At 38.3% G+C, this 22,000-nt stretch overlaps 1 protein-coding gene across 2 annotated transcripts in view; it reads left to right on the forward strand.

Moving 5' to 3' along the window:
- The window catches only part of CNTN3 (contactin 3), a 336,043-nt gene that overhangs the window by 225,635 nt on the left and 88,408 nt on the right, over positions 1–22,000 (forward strand). For both annotated transcript variants that reach the window (XM_082740072.1, XM_082740073.1), the window contains 6 exons: positions 7,923–8,126; positions 9,761–9,863; positions 10,333–10,517; positions 14,008–14,144; positions 15,068–15,197; positions 17,465–17,615. In XM_082740072.1, the coding sequence (XP_082596198.1) occupies positions 7,923–8,126; positions 9,761–9,863; positions 10,333–10,517; positions 14,008–14,144; positions 15,068–15,197; positions 17,465–17,615 (910 nt within the window). The remainder of the gene's footprint in view (positions 1–7,922; positions 8,127–9,760; positions 9,864–10,332; positions 10,518–14,007; positions 14,145–15,067; positions 15,198–17,464; positions 17,616–22,000) is intronic.

The following is a 22,000-nucleotide window of genomic DNA, read 5'->3' on the forward strand; positions in this document are numbered from 1 at the left end:
ATGCTTCCTTAATACTGTGGCCAAAGGAAGTAAGTCAGTAAATGTCTTGAATGTTTTTGCTCCTTCCCCTTCTCAGTTACCCTAAGTCATTGCTGAACAGCAGAGTTTGAGTGTCATCGAAGTTAGCCTCCACGTGGATGTCCTCATCTTGAGATCTCTTGGAACAAGGAGACAAGGGTGGGGTCAGTTCACTGAAACAAGGTGAATTAAGGATGGGAGATGGTTGGGTTTTGGGGGGAAAATTAAAAAGTTCTTTGTGAGAAAAGGGGATGTATGTATCCAAAAATGAAGAATGGTGAGAGTGGTCACGTTTCTGCATCAACAAATAAGGAGGAAAGAACTTCACTTTGGCACCTACTTCCGTTTTAGCAGCCATGGTACCAGGAAAGAAATGAAGGTGTTTGTTAGAAGAGCTTTACTGGCATTAAAAATGAAGACAAGGGTGCCTGGGTGGCCCAGTCACTTAAGCTTCCAACTCTTGGTTTTGGCTCAGGTCATGATCTCAGGGTCCTGAGATCAAGTCCTCTGTTGGGCTCCATGCTCAGTGGAAAGTTTGTTTGAGAGTCTCTCTCTCCCTCTGCCCCTCCCCGTGCTCATGGTCTCCTCTTTCTCTCTCTCTCTCAAATAAATAAGTAAATAAATAAATCTTTCTTTAAAAATGAGGACAGAGCCTTGTGGAGGGTATGTTGTTTATGTGTGTGTGTGTGTGTGTGTGTGAGAGAGAGAGAGAGAGAGAGAGAGAAAGAGAGAAACATTAATGTCTCCAGCTTCCTGAGGCCTAATTTATTGTATCCACCTGCAAGATGCAGGTACTCTACTGGAAATATTCCTGTTTCTGAAAGAAAATGATAGAACCAAAAGTGGTGGTCACAGAGCACATTAGGAAACTGCATTCTCTCTTGGAAGCATCTGTTATGCAATGGAAATGGCTCCTATGTGTTCCAGAATGGTGGCAGGACTAGAGCAAGAGAGGGGAATCCAGAAGATTTAGGGGACTAGCCTAAGCTCTGTGAAGCTTCACATGGTAGTTAGGACACTATGACAGCCTTGGGAGGAAGAGAGCTATTGAAGTAAAGTAAGACCAGTAAAGAACGCAAAACTCATAACTTGGTCCAGGGCTAATACTAACCTAGAACACGCGTCATCGAACTTTCTTCTTACAAGTTTAGTCAGATAAAATATTTTAGCCTTTATGGGCCATATAGTCTCTGTGGCAGCTCCTGGGCTCTGCTTTTGTAGCATAAAAGCAGCGATGGACAATAACAAAGGGAGAGGTGTGAGGGTGCTCCAAAATATTTAGTTTACAAAGCGAGCTGCTTTGTAACTTGACTATACTTTGCCAGCTCCTGACCTAGAATCAGCGGGGAAGTCAGGGAAGTATGAAAGGATGAAGGAATGTCATTTTTAAGATAGGTTTTTTTTTTCCCCTTCCCCTCAAAAGTCACACTTGTTAGTACTCTAAGTAAAAATAGATTAGGCGGACATTTATAGGCTAAACAAGGAACCCTGCAACATAATGTAATGCAGCCCTCAACGCAACATCTTACAAAACAGCTTTTGAAAGATAGCACACTGAAATGTTGGAAAGGTTCATAGATGCCTTCTGCTTTGAGGGTACAGACTTTTCAGTCCTAGCCATTGATCTTTGGTTCTCTGAACCTTAAATTATCTTCAGTTTTCTGCATGACTCTAGAGTTTGGAATACGAACTGTCAAAGACCCTCCAAGCCCCATGGCCAAATGTCCTTCCCAGTTGTCTAAGTCACCAGTACAAATCACGAATGCCATCCAGCAAGTTCCCACAATCTTAGACTATGCCATTTTTTAAGATAGGTCAAACTGCCCAGGCAGCACTGGAGAAAATGGCCAAAGTTACTTCTACAGTTTTGTTCAACCAGTTTTGTTTGACAGGTTCTTCTGGAAAATGCCTTTATAAAGGATTAAATCTCCCTCAAAGTAGAATTTTATAATGAAACTAGGAATAAACCCTTAAATGTCAGTAGTCTATGTATTAATATATCTCCAGGTAAATACTAGAGTGACATATTTCCTGTGAAATTGACTGGCCTCATACTTAAGTGACCTGAGAAAGAATGTGGCTGGAGGAGTCATTCATCACATACTACTTTTTAAGAAAGCAGTTTCAGCACTTCATTATCTTAATTTATGACTCTGATTGCTAAAGCCTCTTTGCTCTCTATTAAAAAATATTTCACATACCTAATATTAACGTAGAGTTGTTAATAGAAAGCCCAGTGGCCAAGTAGTTTTGGTGTAATGTGTTTGTGATTTACACCACAGGTTATGAAAGGTTTTGTAAAGTCTAACTCATTTGAGTATATAAAATTATCATTTTTATTATAGCTTTGTATTTATCATCATACATAAAATGATGTTGAAAAATCTCCAAAGAATGCTGATTTGGTATATATTTTACTTTGCAGTGCACAATTAATGTTTATTGCAAATGCAGATTTTTATGATAAGTAAACTCTGATAGTATTACAGCAGATTTTTTTTTACTTTATTCAGAAAGCAGTAAATCACTTAACTCTCTAATGTTTTCAATCAGAGTGATGCCATATATTTTAACACGGTCATACAGGCAATAAATGAAATAGTGCAGATCTCCTCTCTAAGACATAAAAAAATTATGTCTCTTTCCATCTCAATAAGAAAGTCTGTAAAGAAGGGGTAGGTAGGTGCTACAAATTTCTGTTTTAACTGTCATGACTGTATATACTATATTAAATACAGATTTGACTTCTTTTCGTAAGTTGTTGAGGGTCTGAATCTTTGTGTGGTTTCTGTTTTGTTCTGCTTTTTAGTGGGGGGTGGGGAAAGGGAGAGAGAGAATCTCAAGAAGACTCCATGGGCCAAGTGGAGCCCGAGATGGGGCTCGATCTCACGACCCTGAGATCATGCCCTGAGCTGAAACCAAGAGTCGGAAGCTTCACAGACACAGCTACCCATGCATCTCAAAGATCTGAATCTTTGTATAAAACAGTAGAACACGAATTCATTTGCTTTGGGGTTGCTGTGATTTGCCATCTCTTGTGGAATACTCCATCCTGACACTGTATTGATCTTAGAGTCATTTTGTATAAAATACGAGTCTTTCGTAAGCCTTCTAAGTGCAGGCTTTCTCCATTTTTTTGTTTCTGGTCATTTGTTTTTCTCTGGAAATTTTATCTCTTATCACTTAGCACTGCACTTGAACTTAATAACAGTACCTGATTGTTACACGTTATCATTGTTTCTGTTGGTTTCCCCTTGCTGATATGACAAATTACCACAAGCTTAGCGGCTTAAAACACCATGGATTTATTGTTTTACAATTCTGTGAGCCGGAAGTCCAATACAGGGGTCCCTGACCTAAAATCAAGGTGCCAGATGTTGACAGGGCTGCTGCAGGCTCTGAAGGCTCCGGGGGAGAATCCATTTCCTCCTTTTCCCCGCTTCTAGAAGCCACCTGTTTTCCTGGACTCGTGCCCTTTCTTCCATCTTCAGACCAAAAGCATAGCAACTTCAAAGACACCCCTGCTTCTCCGAGCCTTTGCTTCCCTCTTACAAGGACTCTAATGACGACATTCCCTCCCAGCCCTGATAATGCAAGATAATCCTCCCATCTCCATACCCTTAATTTAATCACATCTGTGAACCCTCTCTTGCCATATCAGGTAACACGTTCAAGATTTCAGGGATCAGGGTGTTGGCATATCTTGGGGCTCATGATTCTCCCTGCCATACCATTATTGGGCCCAGCCTCTCTCCTAGGCTTGTATTTTAAAGTCTCACCTGCCCATTGGGCATTTCCTTTTAGGTCACCAACCTGAGTCTCAGAATCAATTTACAATACGACCTCTTCCTTCCCTAAAGTGGCTTTCCCTCTCTCTTTCCTGTTTTTCCTGTTTATCCCAGCTTAAAACCTGAGAGTTTGACTTTTGTGCTGTCCATCAAAGATCTTTTTTTTTTCTCCTATGTTTGTGGGGTTATACTATGTGAGAGACATAGTGGAGGAAGACTATTATGTTATTCTGGTTACTCTGTATTTCAATGTTAGGCCATGTTATTGCACTTTTAGTTCAAAAGTATACCCACCATGCAATTAGGATATAAAGAGAGAGGGAGCGTTGTTGAAAACTATTTAAAACATCTTTCTACACCATATAATACACAAGGAGTATACAGTCCTCCTGGTTGTGTGATGATCACATCTGCAGTATGCTTTAGGGGTTGGCTGACAAGTATAAGCCCTTTGTAATTCAAGGGATACCTGTATGCCGTTCCATGATAGACCTCCAAATCTGCCTGATTATATAGATTCTCAAAGAAGAATGTGGGAATACTAATTCCTACAAAACTGTAGCTTTTCTCCACTGGATTGTCAATTTATGAGTGATGGTTTTAGGGTTTCTGCTTCTGCTAGGTAATATAGCCCGGGGGGATGAAGGTTTTCTTGTTTCTTCTTTGGTGGGGGGTCTCTTGATGGGCTTGTGGTGTTTTCCTCTGGGCTTGTCTGGAGGGTTAGGTACTAAGAATCAATTAGGAATGAGTTTGTAAATTTGAAGAGCCTGAGGGTGAGGTGAAGGGATTACACAGATCCTGAAAAAGAGGTCCCTAAAAGAGGCTCTTTCCTCCAGGTGTAAGGGAAGGGGCCATTTCCAATACAGAGGAGAGTCTGTTACTCAGTTTCAGCCACACTCTGTCAGTTCAAGCCTTCTGAGAAGCAGACCTCAAGATAGGATAAGAGGATCAGACTTGTTATTAAAAAAAAAAAAAAAAAAAAAAAAAAATCCTGGAGAAAAGGCCTATGAAAGATAAACGGGGAGGGAACAGAAAGTGGTAGAGGGAACCTCAGTCTGAGATTCAAGTCTGAAATCTGTGACCAAAGAGAGGAGAGGAAAACTTGGATAGGAAGAATGCCAGACCACCAGGAAGTTCTGAGAGTAGGCATTATCTGATAGGATGTCTCCAATCAGGGTTGCCCATGGGGGAGATCCTGCACCAGGGGGAACGGGCCAGCATGAACACCCCAGTGGGCTCCATCCATTAAGTAGAAGCGGCCCCAGGAAAAGTGCAGCCGCGGCACTCATGGCAGGTGGAGGCCCCCAGCTAACTGTGTTTTGGGCAGGAAGTTCTCCTGAATGAGACCTCAGTGGGACACTTCCATGTCGACCATAACCCACGCCACAATTCATCTGTGTTCACTTCTCCATGCTCATTTTGGGAGCAGCTTTAAAATGATTATAATTTTGGCCTTCTTCTCTCCTGACAATTTATCATTACTAGAGTCATGTAGGCAAAGCCAGCACAGTATCTGTACGACAATATCATGATTGTACAGTATTTAAATCTTAACAATATTAATTAGGGATTAAAAAAAACTGCAGGTGGAGCCTTATCAAATTTCAGACAAAATTACATATGTAATATTTGTTCCAAAGTGTTTCATGTACTTACTGATCGTGCATTCTCCTTGCTATATAGTATTTTTTACATGCAATTTATTCGATTTTAGGTTTTTCTGAATCGGAGTTCTTTCTACCAGCCATTTTCATTTTAGTATAAACTGGTTTAATAAGGTTGACTTCTTGTTCTTAACACCCAGCTGAGGTCTGTAACATACATGTTGGGAGGCAGTGGAAGTTTAACACTCACTGGACAAAAGGGACATTTGTTTTAAAAAAGGATTTTATTTATTTATTTGACAGAGAGAGAGATCACAAGTAGGCAGAGAGGCAGGCAGGGGTGGGGATAGTAGGCTCCCCGCTGAGCAGAGAGTTCGATGCGGGGCTCGATCCCAGGACCCTGAGATCATGACCTGAGCCGCAGGCAGAGGCTTAACCCACTGAGCCACCTGGCACCCCAAAAGGAGCATTTTTAAATAAAAAATGAAAAGGAGAGGGGAAATTGTATTAGCTTCATGGGTAGAACAATTTGAAAAGCAGAAAGAGATGGCTTTGCCTTCTTCAAAGCAAGGTAAGGTGACAGGGGTTAGGGAATGTTGGCATGGGGACCGGATTCTTAGTGCAACAGAAAGAGCCTAAGGAGCTATGATTTCCACCACTGTCAATTTCAATAAATGTAGAGCTAACTTAGCCTCCCTGACCAGCATTCTCTAACTCTGGTTTATTTAGTATGATTGTAAGAGAAAAGCACCATCACATTGGCATGAGGACAACTATGGAGCGAACGTTTGAGACACTTTTTTTTTTCATACAGTCCAATAAACAACTTTAGATTTCACAACCTATCAGGTGACTGACTGGATGTCATGAAACACTCTGCCGATAGGATAGAATGATGTGGAGAGCAGTTCAAGGTTAAAAATCCACGTCTCTCAATGTGCGCACAGTTTGACATTGACTTACTAACCTTTGGAATCATCAGACATTCACATTTGCATTAAAGGCAGAAGGGAGTCAATGCTGTCTCCTTGCCACTAAGTCCTTACCACGTTCTCTCCCCTGCTTGCTTTACACATGCCCCTCACTTCATCTGGAGTGCTTTGATCCTTGCTTCTCAGAATGTTTTTCTGTTCTTTGACCATGAGAGAATGTCACCTCTCCTTCCTCTGAAATCCAGAGTAACTCTCCCGCAGCCCTTTTACGTTGTCTCATTGTTCTTTGTATACTGACTTACTTCCCCACTTTACCAAATGCAAAGACCCATCACTCCTGGAATTATGCCTTCAATGTATTTTGAATTTGTTACTCACTGAATTTATTTTCATTACATACATTTTCTGAGAATTCTATTGAAAAAGCATTACCGTCATAAACCAATAGCGTAAGGCTGATGAAATTGTGAAAGACACTAGGGCCATGGAAAGAAGGACTCAAATGAGCCAACCATGGTAACTGTGCTTAAATAACATCTTGCCTCTAAAAAATTGGGCATCTAGAGCAATGCAGGTTGGTATTGTTTACCCTCATTATCACAGAGCAGAAGAACATTAGTTCCTTTGGAGAAAGTTGGTTTGCCTTGACCCTGAAAGTCAAGAAATTTCCTATTGGACTTTACATAGGAGATGGTAGCATAATTGTATCCCTAATTAACTCAATAAATGTTTATTGAGGACTATTAAGTGCCTTTGGATATTTCATTTTGCTAATTGGGCGAAGGAGGGCAGTCAGGATCAAAGTTGACATCAGTGTTTACCAATGGTGGGAGGACAGATAACTAAACAGACCATCACATAAAAGCAGTAAGTGCTTGAATGATGTGAGCTTAGAGTTGTTCTTGATAGGAGAATCTGCCCTGAGGACAAGGATGAAGGAAGACTTCTCCGAAGAGGTGGTTCCTTATAGTTGGAACCATGCTTTGAAAACCATCTGAAAGTTAACTGCGACAGAATGGGGTTTCGTGTTGAAATGGGGTGAGGGAAGCAGAAGAGTGGACAGAGAAGAAGGACACTGTAGGCTTCTAAGCAGCATGTGCAGAAACACCCAGGTGCTAAGGCTTTCAGCAGGGGTTCAACCCTGCAGAGTCTCCTATTCAGGTTAAGAAAATTTGCATTATTCCCAAGAGCACCAAGGAACTGCAGAAAGCTGTTCTGTCAGAAATGGACATGATAAGATTGGTAAATTTGAAAGATCACAGAATGTGTGGTATAGAGATACAAATTAAAAGGGAGAAAGACTGAACCCAGAGAGACTTGTCAGGAGATGTCTGGATTGGTGATAATGATGATGGTAACAATATTGCTCCCACAGGAATGCTAATCAGCACTGTCCTCCACCATAATGCAGAATGACCGCAGAATCGGTTCACAGAACTCTTTCTCTTATGACTTTCATGCTTTCAGCAGTACTTTCATGCTTTCAGCAGTACTTTGTGGTAAAGACAGTTTTGTGTATTTTTTAGTATAATATGGAAAGCTTTCTTTAATGGAGTTTCTTTTCCCCCAAATTTTACTAGAACTATCATATGCTTGGATCTTCAATGAATATCCATCATTTGTTGAAGAAGATAGTCGGAGATTTGTCTCTCAAGAGACAGGCCATCTCTACATAGCCAAGGTCGAGCCATCCGATGTGGGTAATTACACATGTGTGGTGACCAGTACGGTGATGAATGCCAGAGTGCTGGGCTCCCCAACTCCTCTGGTGCTACGTTCTGATGGTAGGAAATTTTTCAAGGTGCAACTCTAAATGTAAATGTTGTAGATACTAGCAAAAAGAAAGGGGGAAAAGTGAAAAGTGTATCACGAAGAATTATTTCATTTTGGGGAGGATCAAAAAATATTTATGAGTACAGTGATGAAGATTATTTCATTAACCACAGGTCCCTGGACCTTACCCAGGACCAGCTTTATATGGTTTTCAGGATGAATACAAAATAAAAATGGTGGCTCCATTGTTCAGAAATTATTAAGAATTTCAAGATGGTGGTAGGAGATCACTGAACCAAGGTTGAGGTTCTTCTGAGTCTGAGGCTCAAATTACATTGTCATGAAGTCACCTGTCCTGATTTCAGGCACCTTGAGGTTCTTAAAGCTTTGGTTATCTTGTTACAGGATATAAAGCATCTCTTAAAAATTTTTTAAATGTACACTAGAGAGAGGGAGGTGGGGGATGGGATAACTGGGTGATAGACATTAAGGAGGCCATGAGTTTAATGAGCTCTGGGTATTATGTAAGACTGATGATTCACTGACCTCTACCTCAGAAACCAGTAATACATTGTATGTTAATTAATTGAATTTAAATTTTAAAAAATTAAAAAATATATATACACTAGATTCCCAAAGCTTATTCATTTTATAACTTAAAGTTTGTACTCTTTGACCACCCCCTCACCCTTTCCCCCACTTTCAGCAGCATCGTGATCATAGTTAATAATCCTTTATTATGTACTTGAAATTTGCTAAGAGAGTCAACCTGAATGTTCTTACCACAGAATATTTAGAAATTAAGATGGTATCTATGTGAGGTGCTAGATGTGTTAATTGGATTGACATAATCATTTAACAGCATATACATATATTAAATCATGTTGTACACAGTAAAAAAAAAAACAGGTTTTACAGTCTAAATATATGTAATATTTATTTGTTAATCATACCTCAATAAAGCTAAAAAGAAAAAAGAATGTGTTTCCTCAACCCCTTCATGGCTATTTCAAGGAAGCACATGAACTTCAAAGGAAGTAGATTTGTAAGCCTATATAACTGCCCTACTTACACAAAACCATATCTGATACAGCACAATGCCATGACCACATATTATCTAAGCATTTCTTTCCAGTCAGTTATAATTGAATTTGACCTTTCTCATTTATTAAGTTACTGTTTCTTGTCTCCGGGGTGCCATTTAATAAGTTTAAGATTGGTTTCTCTGCTACCAGGGCACCATTAAGTAAATTCCCTCCCATAATTTTTGTTCTTTAGGATATTTCAGGAAGTCATAATACATTGTATATTTCACTTTGACTAGAAATGTCCAGATTAAATGCAGAATGAAAAAGCCTCCCATTTTATACAATGTAAAAGGTATAATGGTTTTCTGGGAACTGCTCTACAGACGGTAATTTAGGAATCATGGAATTCAAGGTCCCTGATGTTTAGTAATGTTGCATGTTTGGGCCAGTCATCTCTGCTTTGAAAGGTGCCCAACAGATGGCTAGTGAGTAATTTAAATCATTAGAGCAACTAGTTCAAAATGGAGCAAAAGGAAATTTTATGTAAAAAAAAAAGGGGGGGGGGACAATTCTAAAGGAAATATTGAAACTATTAACCTTGAATTGTGGGTTTACAGGTGTGATGGGTGAATATGAACCAAAAATAGAAGTGCAGTTTCCAGAAACTCTTCCAGCAGCTAAAGGTGCAACTGTGAAATTGGAATGTTTTGCTCTTGGAAAGTAAGTTTTATAACATTTACTCCAATGTGCTGAAATAGTTTGCTGTAAAAGATCAAGATAGTTTTTGACTGACTCATCCTTATTTTCTAAAATCTTCTTTCATTTAGGAACCAAAGGAAAAATAAAATATAAGACAGTTTGCAGCAAATGAATCTATAACGGCCTAATGTCATGAGCTAGATTGGTGTTATTTTTCTTTTGCTTGTTTGTTTGTCATATTATAAAATACAGTGGCTATGTGCTCAACTTTTTTCTCTAAATCATTAATTAACCCAGGAAAAGGCACAACTTATTTTCTTGAAATATCAATAGAGGTAGATCCTTGTATCAATTTTATGTAAGTGTCAACTGGAAATGTTCTGCATTTGAAACCTGGTGCCTTTTTGCTCCAAAAGGTTTAATTTGTCAAGCCTAAAATGCATCCAGGATTTTGTTTAAAATAGCAATAACCTGAAAATCTTCTTCTTAGTCCTGTACCTCAGATTAATTGGAGGAGAAGTGACGGACTCCCCTTTCCCAGTAAGATTAAACTGAGAAAGTTCAATGGTGTGCTTGAAATTCCAAACTTCCAACAGGAAGATACAGGTTCCTATGAATGCATTGCTGAGAATTCACGAGGAAGAAATGTCGCCAGGGGGCGTCTCACTTACTACGGTGAGCTTCTGTTTTGGGCAAATTGGATTTTTAGATTGTGCTCTCTCAATAAAATGTTGGGTGGTGGGAATTTATGGCAGAATGCCAATGTACAACTTGTTCTGTTCCCACTTTTAAAATGATGAATATTTAGGGGGAACTAAAAAACAGTAACATTTTGCAATGAGGTCGGAGGCATGACATATTCTATTTGCATTTTAAAATGATTCATATGAAAATGAATATTTCACTTTTTTCCTTCAAGTAATGTCTTACACACTTGATCATATCAGGGAGAGATCTCCTTTGCATCTGTCCTCTCCCCTGGAAAATGTGACTTTGTATCTTCCTTTGTGATCTTTACTAAGGCAGAAAGAGACTGTTGACTAGAGAACTCGTTAATTACTGCATTAGACAAACCACATCAACTTAGACTTTTGAGTTCTTCAGTGTTAATTCTCTCCCTTCCAATAATGTAACTCTGCTGTGTTTGCTTCCTTTAATTTATAATCACATTTACTTGATGTACTGTTCTGTTTGGATAATAATGGTACCTTTATTTATAGTCTATTGGTATAGGAAAATTAAATAACCTTTTTTTTCAAAAAGTTTTTTCAAGTCAATTTTTTAAAATATAATATACATAAAGATATATGCTCAATGAATATATACTTTCAGTGTAACCGTTATAAACATTATAAAACTAGTGGGAATTGACCACTTTTGTGAAAGGCAAATTGTACTGCATTCTGTTTATCTTAGAAAGTGGAGATAGAAACAGTTTGCATACATAAATGTTTCAGGGAGGAAAACATTTGTAAAGACAAATATTAAAATTATAGGGCATTTTACGACCTCCCTCAAAAAATCTACAATAGTTATGATGAGATTGACACCTGTTCAACTATTGTAAGATTTAAAGATCTGTCAGAGACAAAAAGGAGGCCTGGTATAGTATCATGAGTCATTCTGTCTTTTTTAACCCTCTTGTTACATTATTGCGTTAGAATACATAGCAGCAAGGTGAGGTTACCTGGGGTCAAAGTCTACATGCTGATGGGATGATGAAGAGCTGGGTTGGTGAGCACGTAAGCCATGTGAATGTTCTCTCCAAAACCATCCAGAACAAGTGCCTTTTTCTCATAGGAGAAAACTCCAAAGAAGCCTTTCCGAGAAACCATTACTTGACCCAGGGTAAGAAGTGAGCATTATAAGGAAACAGAAGATATTCCAAGTGCCTGAATGTTTCAGCAGGAGTGTTTTAGCTCTGTGGAACAGCAAATAATAAACAATTACATGCCTCCTAGGACAAGAAATTCAAAGCTAAGCTGTGTTCAAGTACCTTAGAATAAGGGCCCTGCTCAGTTTCTTGGTCATTTTGATTCTACCCTTATCTCTCTTTTCCCTTCCTCTGCATGATAGTCTCTGGTAGTGTCACAAAATGGCTGCCAGGCATAGTGACTAGAATATCAATTTTTGCTCATTCTTCCTGTCTCCAAAACATCTTGAAACTCCTTTCTCAAATCTCATTGCCCACAGTTTAGTCCTAAAACAATCACTAGCAAGGAGAATTGTCTTAAGAGCCTCTGTTTGGAACAGGGAATGTGGTCAGGTTCCCCTAAATTTTATGGACAGTGTGAGGTGATGGAAGAAAGGATAGTTCAAAGAGAAATGGGGATGATTTTACAAATAAAGAAAGGAGAAACTGGATACACAAGGGATAACTAACGTCATCCGGTATACTGACTAGATAAGATAGACTACTGCTTTATTCCATTAGGTAGGTGATATGCTATATACCCAAGAAATCAGAAATTAATGAGATAGGGTGTTTCATGAAAGTTACACTACATTTCTGGCTTGCCTGGTATATTCTACCAGTACATGGCATTTCTCTGGTTATCCATTCTATTATTTCATGTAAGAAATAGTCTGATAGGATATTTGGATCTCATGTGATAGAATAAGACGGGAAATCACAATTAACATGGCAGTCATGATCTCAGGATTAGCTTCAGTCTGGCAAATTATCCTCCCGTTTGGAGGAAGAGAATGGTGGTAATATGAAGCCAGTGGAATTTTTTGCTAGAAACTTAAGTCTTAGGTCAAGGACTCATGTGTCTCTTCGGAGTCTTACTCCATGAAGGCCGATATTTCCCAAAAGAAGAAAATGTGTTTTAATGTAAGTAGAGTGAAGTGATTTTGAACTGAACTACACTTCAGACTGGGCACGTCATTTATATAAAAAATAATAATGTAAAATTTAGACCAGTACATTTTCCCTAAAAGCTAAATAGCTACATTTTCATTTCAATTTTCTTTATAAAGAAAAAATAAAAAAGCAATTTTACGAGATAGGAATGGAAAGACAAATCTTCCCATGGTTGCAATTAAATCAAAATAGATAAACTGTTTCTCCATATGGAGGATGCAAATGTGAATCCCACAGTAGACATCACATGCATAATGCAATGTGAAACCAGTAAGACATCTCACCTCCCAGTTTTGGATTTAAAATGCAAGCTGAGACTTGGCTGAATATACTGTGTCTATTGAGTGGCTTCAGTTGTAAGCGGTATGTTGCTTTCATCTGTAAAAAGAATTTTCCAAATATCTTCTAAAATGTAAGAGAAAATGATAAATCCACTTGATGCTGCTGATTTGCATACATAATTTAAGGTTGCATGAGCAACTTCTTTTTCATAAAAAATCGTATGATTCAAATTGAACCAATTTATCCATCTTTCTCTGCCTTCATTTTAATTCACACAGAGGTTCATAAGATGCTCATTGGCTTGTATTTAATTAAAAGTTATTTCTAACTTGAGGGAAATGTTTTTTTCCTCAGCTCTCAAAGTTTCCCTTCTACGGATGTTAATTTTTAGTGCATAATTAAGACTAGTATCTGCTGTCATTCATGTATTAAGTTGTCATCAGTTGTGACCTTATAATTCACAAATGCTCTTGGAAAGGAGTCTGTTTTGTGTACCTGCATTACCAGCTACTAATACACATCTGAATTATATAATACAGTGCTGGGGCACCTGGGTGGCCCAGCCCATTAATCCTCTGACTCTTGATTTTTGGCTCAGGTCATATCTCAAGGTCATGAGATCAAGCCCAACCTCAAGCTCTGTGCTGGGTATGGAGCCTGGTTAAGATTCTGAGATTCTCTCTCTCTCTCCCTCTCCTGCCCCCATCCCCATCCCTCTGCTCTCTCCCTCTTAAAAAAAAAAGAAAGAAAGAAAGAATGAAAAGAACATAACACAGTGCCCAGAATTTTGAAAACAGAGAAGGCATAATGAGTTTGGCTTAGGAAGTGACAGATTGCAACATTCATTCTCAAATCTAGAAATGTTTCCCATATCCACTTAGTAAATAGGGTATTAAATATAATTTTAGCTTCTATGCTCATATTAATCCATTGTTCACAGTGTTTATATCCATTTGTAGAAAGTATTTACTTTTTATTTGCTGGGTGGTTTGATTTTTTTTTTTTTTCTCCTTGAAGCAAAGCCTCATTGGGTTCAGCTCATAAAAGATGTAGAAATAGCAGTGGAAGACAATCTTTTTTGGGAATGCCGGGCAAGTGGTAAGCCCAAACCCTCCTACCGATGGTTGAAAAATGGAGAAGCCCTTGTGCTCGAGGTAAGGTAGTGAGGCTAGTTAATCTTTCTTCCCTTCATTTTGTTTTGAATAAATGCCTTCCTCATACCTAGTGCCAAAGTCAATTCTTGAGTTTGCACACATTCAATTGCACCTAAAAAGGAGTAGAGGGGGGAAATCTATAAAATCAAGTACCCAGTCTGCCAAGAAGGAAATGTTTTCAACAAATGAATTTCACCGGGAAAAGATGATTTTATGATTTTTGTCTAAAACTGATTACTTTTTTTTTTTTGCTTTTGAAACTAGAGAAGACCTGACTTTAATCAAATGTGGAGTATAATTTCTTTTTCCAACTTGATATGGCCTCTGGAGACAAAATGTGTTGTTACGTGGTTACCTTCTTACATGAGTACTTATTTTCTCAATCAATTTCTTTCTTAAGCCATGTAATTTCTGTTCTTTTTAAAAAATTGTGTACTAAGTCAGTTAGGTTTCTTCAAATTTCTATATATAACCTGTCATAGTACCTACACACCCTTAATAAATATATTTTCTGGAACCTTTTCTAATGTACAGAATTTATAATGTCTTTAATTTGCATGATTACAAAAATGGTGAAAACCTTTCCAGTTGACAGGATAGAAGCATTGATACATTTTTTAAAGTCTGCAACTTTAACCATAGGGAAAACTAAATGCCCACAGTATTTTACCTCTCACTTTGTTATTTATTTTACTGATAGACATTTGGACTGAAGGGTGTTTATGAATATTTCTAATGTGTGGCTATTATGTTAAATCAGTCTAAGATTTTCAAATAAGGAAATGTTACCATTTCAGGCCAGATTGCCTAATACTCTGAAGGAAATGAGGGAGGTTTGTGTATGATTGAAAGAATAGTGGTTTTCATTTTTCCTTTAAAATGATATATACATTTATATGCAAGAGATTTTTGTTATCATCTAGGAGAGAATACAGATAGAAAATGGTGCCCTTACAATATCGAACCTAAATGTGACTGATTCTGGCATGTTCCAGTGCATCGCAGAAAACAAACATGGTCTCGTCTATTCCAGTGCTGAACTTAAGGTTGTAGGTAAGACTAAGCTTCTCTTCTCATATTTTTTTTTCTTAAATCTTCATTTTTGCTAAAACCAGAAATATTTACTTCTCCTATTATATTCCTATAGCATCTACAGTCTAGCAATAGTATCATTCAAGATTTTTAATCAGGGAATTTTTTTTATGATTTCTAAGGAAAAGCAGCAATTGTGGCCTGAATAAGCCTCAAAGGTTGAAATAGTGCAATGGTAATGAAACAGTGTTGATCTCAAACATCTTATCCAACTCTGATATTATAAACTAACCAATGCCTTTTAAGAGAATAAGTGAACTTGGTGTTTTCTGTTGCCAGGCCAGAAAAGTAAACAGAATTCAAAACAATTTTTATTGATCCACAAGGAGTTGCTTTTGTTTTTAGAGACCCTACTCAAAGCATCCAGCATTGGGCATACTGAAGTTTTAATTAACAAGGCTCCAATATTTGAAGTTCTGAATTATTTTCTTCTTCTTGTACTTTAAGTATATGAAAGTATAGAAAATATTATATCATGTTTAGGGCGATTATCCAGAAAAATAATTGTAAGAGGTAAATGCCCGAAATCAACCAGAATAATGAGAGAATAGCATAGCATGAAACACATAAGAGAGAAAGAAGAAGTGAAATTTATTGCTCCATGTAATGAAAGTACAGATTTGGATTGGAGCAGAGCATGATCCTGGGCTCAAACATCATTACATCATCAGGGTCTGCATGGTGCTCCCCAACACATTCAGTTTTCATGACTATAATCAGTCTAATGGAAGAAGGACAGCTTTGCTCTGAATTTCCCGCTGCTTGTTCTCTCTCTCTCAAGTAAATGCATAAAATCTTTTAAAACGTTTTAAAAATGTATTGTAATTCATTCAATAAAAAGGTCTTTTTTTAGTTGAAAGTACTATTTTAAGATCCTAAGTTTTAAGGCCAGTGACCTCTGGGTAACATATCTTCTTTATCCATAATCTAATATATAACTATATAATATAATTTGCTATATGATCTCCACTTACCCAGAAAAAAAAAAAAATACATTGTATTCACTGGAATTTTCCTTCAAACAGAACATTAGACATTAGGAGAAATGCACTTTTTTCACATTTGCAATAAAAGGAAGGCTGATTTTCTGGGAAAAGTATCATTTCATTCAAACAATACATTATTATGTATCTTGAATGTTCAGGTGTTGTTTCAGGATCAGCACTGTGTGCATTATTACCACATATAAGGTTCTCTACATATTATTATGTTTAATGTTACTGTAATGTTACTGTAATGTTAATGTAGTAATTCCTATTATATATTCCTCCAACAAAGAAGTTAAACCTAACCATGTAAAAATTTTATAATAGATCTTGATAACTTTTATGCAAGAGAATAATAATTCAGTATTCAGCCCTCATTCTACAGACATTTACTGAGCACCTACTGAGTGCCAGATGCTGTGCCATGTGCTGAGTCTCAGAAATCACGGGAGAGACTGACTCTATTGTTGCCTGATAGAACTAACTTTCAAGAAATTTTTGTGATAAATGTCTTTCATTCTTTTTTTTTAAAGATTTTATTTATTTATTTGACAGTGAGAAATCACAGGTAGGCAGAGAGGCAGGCAGAGAGAGAGAGGGAAGCAGGCTCTCTGCTGAGCAGAGTGCCCGATGCGGGACTTGATCCCAGGACCCTGAGATCATGACCTGAGCTGAAGGCAGCGGCTTAACCCACTGAGCCACCCAGGTGCCCCAAATGCCTTTCATTCTAATAGCTTCCGATTGAGCTATTTTAAAACTTCACAGTCAACTGGGGGCTTGGGTGGCTCAGTCAGTTAAATGTCTGCCTTTAGTTCAGGTCATGACCCCAGGGTCCTGGGATCGAGTCCCATGTCGGGCTCCCTGCTCTATGGGGAGTCTGCTTCTCTCTCTGCCTCTCTCTTTCTCTCTCACTCTGTCTCTCATGAATTTAAAAAAAAAAAAAAAAAAAAGAAATTAAAAAAAAAAACTTCACAATAAACTTCAAAAATTCCTATGTAAGGTAATCATCCCAAGATTTAGAACTTCTAGAAAACACAGTAGTAGGAATTAGTTTTTAAGCCCCCAAATCCTGTGAGTGGTGCCCAGTCAATTAAGTAAATCAAGTACTGACATCTGTGTGTTGGGAAACTTTCAAAGTGGTTATAAAGTCAACCTTGGAACTTCCAGGAATTTTAAAATATTAAATTCTAATTTATTTAATAAATAATAAATTATCATTCTCTCATCTTTCTTGCCTTTCAGCTTCTGCTCCAGATTTTTCAAAGACTCCAATGAAGAAGCTGATTCAGGTACAAGTGGGCAGCGTGGTCAGCTTAGACTGTAAACCTAGAGCCTCCCCCAAACCACTCTGTTCATGGAAGAAAGGAGACGTGATTGTGCAGGAGAATGAAAGGTATTTTGTTGTCCAAAGTAATGGTGATTTGCTTGCTTCTTTCTTTCCCTGGTGTGTCAAAGTAGGTTTTCAATATGAAACAAGTACAATACAAGTTCTTGAAAAATGAAGATGGTAGTATTTTTGGTTCTGTAATACTCTCATGAAGATAGTAAGCAATTTTTGAAACCTATATTTTTAAAGATTTTATTTATTTATTTGAGAGAGACAGCAAGATAGTGAAAGAGCCTGAGTGAAGAGAGGGGCAGAAGGAGAGGGAGAAGCAGACTCCCCGCCGAGCAGGGAGCCCAACGTGGGGCTCCATCCCAGGACCCTGAGATGGTGACCCGAGCTGAAGGCAGGTGCTTAACGGACTTCTGCCACCAGGGCACCCCAATTTTTGAAATCTAAAAAGAGGTAGATATATCATCTGTCTTCTTCCCATACAGAATACCTTAGTTTAGCAAGGATTTCCCTTCTCAGCCACCTGGTTAGACTCAAAATAGAATGATGAAATGTCAGTCCTAGATCCAGGTGAGCCTGTATCCTAGGACAAAGAAGAGAAGATATAATAAAAGCATATGCCAAATAAATGCCAATGTTGCTGTAGCTTTATACTGAAATGATTTAGCATTCCTGGTATTAGTTTAAGCAAAGGCTTTCATGGTTTCCTGATTGTTATAATAACATTTAAAATGAGGAGGAAGAATGAGGCTTACAGGTACCGCCTATAGACTGAGACTGCCTGGGTTCAATTCATTCTGCCTTTTTCTTACACAATGAAAAGTTTTATTTCCTTGACTCCTTTTCTTATTTTTTTTAAATTTATTTATTTGTTCTAGGGAGAAAGAGCACAAGTGGGGGGAGGGGCGGCAGGAGATAGGGAGAGAGAATCCTCAAGCAGACTCCCCACTGACCATGGAGCCCGACTCGGGGCTGCATCCCAGGACCCTGAGATCACCACCTGAGCAGAAATCAAGAGCAGACCCCTTAACTGACCATGCCACCCAGGAGCCCTGTCATTTTCTCATTTTTTATGTGTATGAAGATATGAGTGTGTTAAGGGGACTGTTAGCCAGATGAACTATATAAATATCCCTACAGCCCTTAAGTCACTATCTGGTGATGAGTAAACATAAATACTAGCTATTATTATTTGTTGAGCACTTAACGACGTGCCAGGTATTATGCTCAGAGCTTGTGAAAAATAGAGTCTTGACCCCAAAGGCATCCATGTCCTTATCCCGTAAACCTATGATTGTGTTACATACATGACAAAAGAAAACAATTCAAGTTGAAGATGAAATTAAAGTTACTAAGCAGGTGGCTTCAAGATAGGGAGATTATCCTGGATTATGCGGTGAGGTTCACAGTAACCATCTGAACACTCGTAAGGGAAAGAGGATGACAGAAGCGTTTGTCAGAGCTGTGTGACAATTAAGGATGAGGCAGGAGACATTTCAAACTTCAGAGGGACTTCATTTGCTATCTCTGGCTTTGAAGATGGTGAAAGGGAGCCATGAGCGAAGGATTTTGGGTGGCTTTTAAGGTGGGAACAGCCCTCAGTTGACAGCCAGTAAGGAAAGCAGGATCTTAGCCCCATAGCCACAGTGAACTGAATTCTATCAACAACCTCAAGGAACATTTACTAATTCTGAACCTTCCCAAGGAACATAGCCCAGGCGGTCCCTTGATTTTGGTCCAGTGATACCTGTACTGGACATCTGATTTCCATAACTATATAATAATAAATTTGTGTTATTTTAGGCCAATTTACTAAACTTACAGTAATTTATTACAGAAGCAGGAGGAAACTGATGCAGAAGTCTACATTATCTACATTGTCATTATCTCTTTTAAGCATCCCTGGAACTCTATGATGTATTGTAGATCATATAACCCTTTTCATTTTACTAATGAGAAAAACAAAACTTTGATTATATAATTTGCCTCAAGTCACATAGCCAGGCTTTTAATCCGAGTCTGACTCTAGACATAACAGCTAAGCATTTTCCCTGTCACATTTTTATATAGGGAGTCCAGAATTTTTGAGGTGGTCTTAGCCTTTGCAATCATGGAATCCAAATTACTCTTTCTGGAGATGAGGGAACACAAACAATAAAACCCTAGGCCAAGAAACGTGGATTTCCTTTTTAAAAATTATAGTGTCTTAACGCAGACAACCAAGTTGAACTGCTTGTATGTTACCAAGACACCAAGGTATTTTTTTTCTTTTTTTTAATTTTTATTTATTTTTTTTTATTTATATTTTTTATTTTATTTATTTAATTTTTTTGAGGATTTATTTATTTATTTGACAGACAGAAATCACAAGGAGGCAGAGAGGCAGGCAGAGAGAGAGGAGGAAGCAGGCTCCCTGCTGAGCAGAGAGCCCGATGTGGGGCTCTATCCCAGGATCCTGGGATCATGACCTGAGCCGAAAGCAGAGGCTTTACCCACTGAGCCACCCTGGCGTCCGATTATTTTTTTATTTTTTATAAACATATAATATATTTTTATCCCCAGGGGTAAAGGTCTGTGAATCGCCAGGTTTACACACTTCACAGCACTCACCATAGCACATACCCTCCCCAATGTCCATAACCCCATCCCCCATCTCCCAACCCCCCTCCCCCCAGCAACCCTCAGTCTTAACCAAGGTATTTTTTTTTTTTAATTTTATTTATTTATTTGACAGAGATCACAAGTAGGCAGAGAGGCAGGCAGAGAGAGGGAGTGGGGAAAACAGGACTGATCCCAGGACCCCGAGAACACAACCTGGGGCACCTGGGTAGCTCAATGGGTTGAGCCTCTACCAAGGTATTTTTGTGAGTTGGTATGACAGCACCACTTGCTGTTCCTCCTGTATTTAATGGGAGACACTTCCATTAAAGACAGCCACAGCAGGATGACAAGGCAAAGTTGTGAGCTGAGTGGTTGAACACAATCCAGCTAAATGTTGGGCCTCACAGAATGGATTTCTGGAACAGGAAGTTAATTAATGATTTGGAGTTTAATTTTGTAAACCAGCTGAAACAAATGTAGGCTTGTGGCACAAATTAGTTAATTGTGGCTCTATTGGAAGTGAAGTCTTCTTGTATAACTGCTGACTTTTTGTGTTCAAAAAAGTTTTAAATAGTTTTAACTGTTTACATAAATTAAATAGTGGTTAAATCCCAAGGACTTCAGTGCTTTCTACAATAATAAACCCACTTGTCCTCACAGTAGTGCCTATAGGAGGCAAAGGTTTTTAATCTTAATTTCAAAAGTGGATAAGAAGATTAAGAGTTTTAGCTACAGGCACACAAGGAGGGATTTACTCCCACATTATAGAGTAATAGGGTAAAGCAGGAAAAAGAAGTATAAATTCTGGAATCTCATCTGGGGTTTCTGACTTAGCCACCTTCTACCTTGGTGCCATTAGGTCCCTTACGTAACATGTTTGAGTCTTATTTTCCTCACTCATGAAAGACATCATAATTCCTACCTTACATAGTTGCTCTAAAGTGAGCGTTTAGCCTAATGTCTGATATTTGCAGATACACTGATGAGTAAGTATAAAGATATATTACTAATAAAATGTTGAAAATAACAGTGGCTGAGAAAGATAGAAGTTTTTTGCTTTTTAGTTGGGTGGCTCATTAACTGATTCATGTCTGTAAAGGTCGGTTGTTAGGACTGCCTGGAATCCACAATTTTCAGGGACACAGACTCCTTCTATCATGCTGTTCCACTATCTTCATATCCTGAATCAAGAGGGCTCCCTCGGCTTTAGCTTCTCAGTGTCCTCTCCCAGTAATAACAGGAAGGAGGAAGATAGAAATCAGGATATACTTCTTTCCCTTTTTAGGAACTTCCCAGAAGTTCCATACAATAATTTCTTTTATGCCCTACTGGACAGAAATTAGTTCCCAGGCCAAACTTAAATGCAAGGGAGGCTGAGGAATATGGGGTGTTTTTCTGTTTTGTTTTGTTTTTGTTTTCATGGGCACATAGGTATCCAGTGAGAAATTGGGATTTTTTTTTTTAATTGGGAATACATTTTAAGTGGAAAGAGGAAGATGGTTTACTCTTGCAATGTATCCTGTTATAAATGTTACTTCTGTTCATTTGAGGACTACTGACCTCCATTTCATTTTAAATATTTCCAACATCTCTATGAATGAGGAAACGTTTAGTTACAAAATAGGGTTAAGAAGAGGAAACATGTTTAAGAAGAGGGTCATAGTGTTTCAGTCCCTTCCAAGTATCTTAGTCTGGGCTTTTATAGCGCAATACCATATACCAGATGGTTTATGAACAACAGAAATTTATTTTGCTCAGTTCTGGGCATTGTAGTCTGAGATCAGGATTCCAGCTTGGTCAAGCTCTGAGAAGGGACATCTTCTGGGTTTCGGTAGCAATCT

This window comes from Mustela nivalis, assembly GCF_964662115.1.
Source record: "Mustela nivalis genome assembly, chromosome: 1".
Classification (NCBI taxonomy): domain Eukaryota; kingdom Metazoa; phylum Chordata; class Mammalia; order Carnivora; family Mustelidae; genus Mustela; species Mustela nivalis.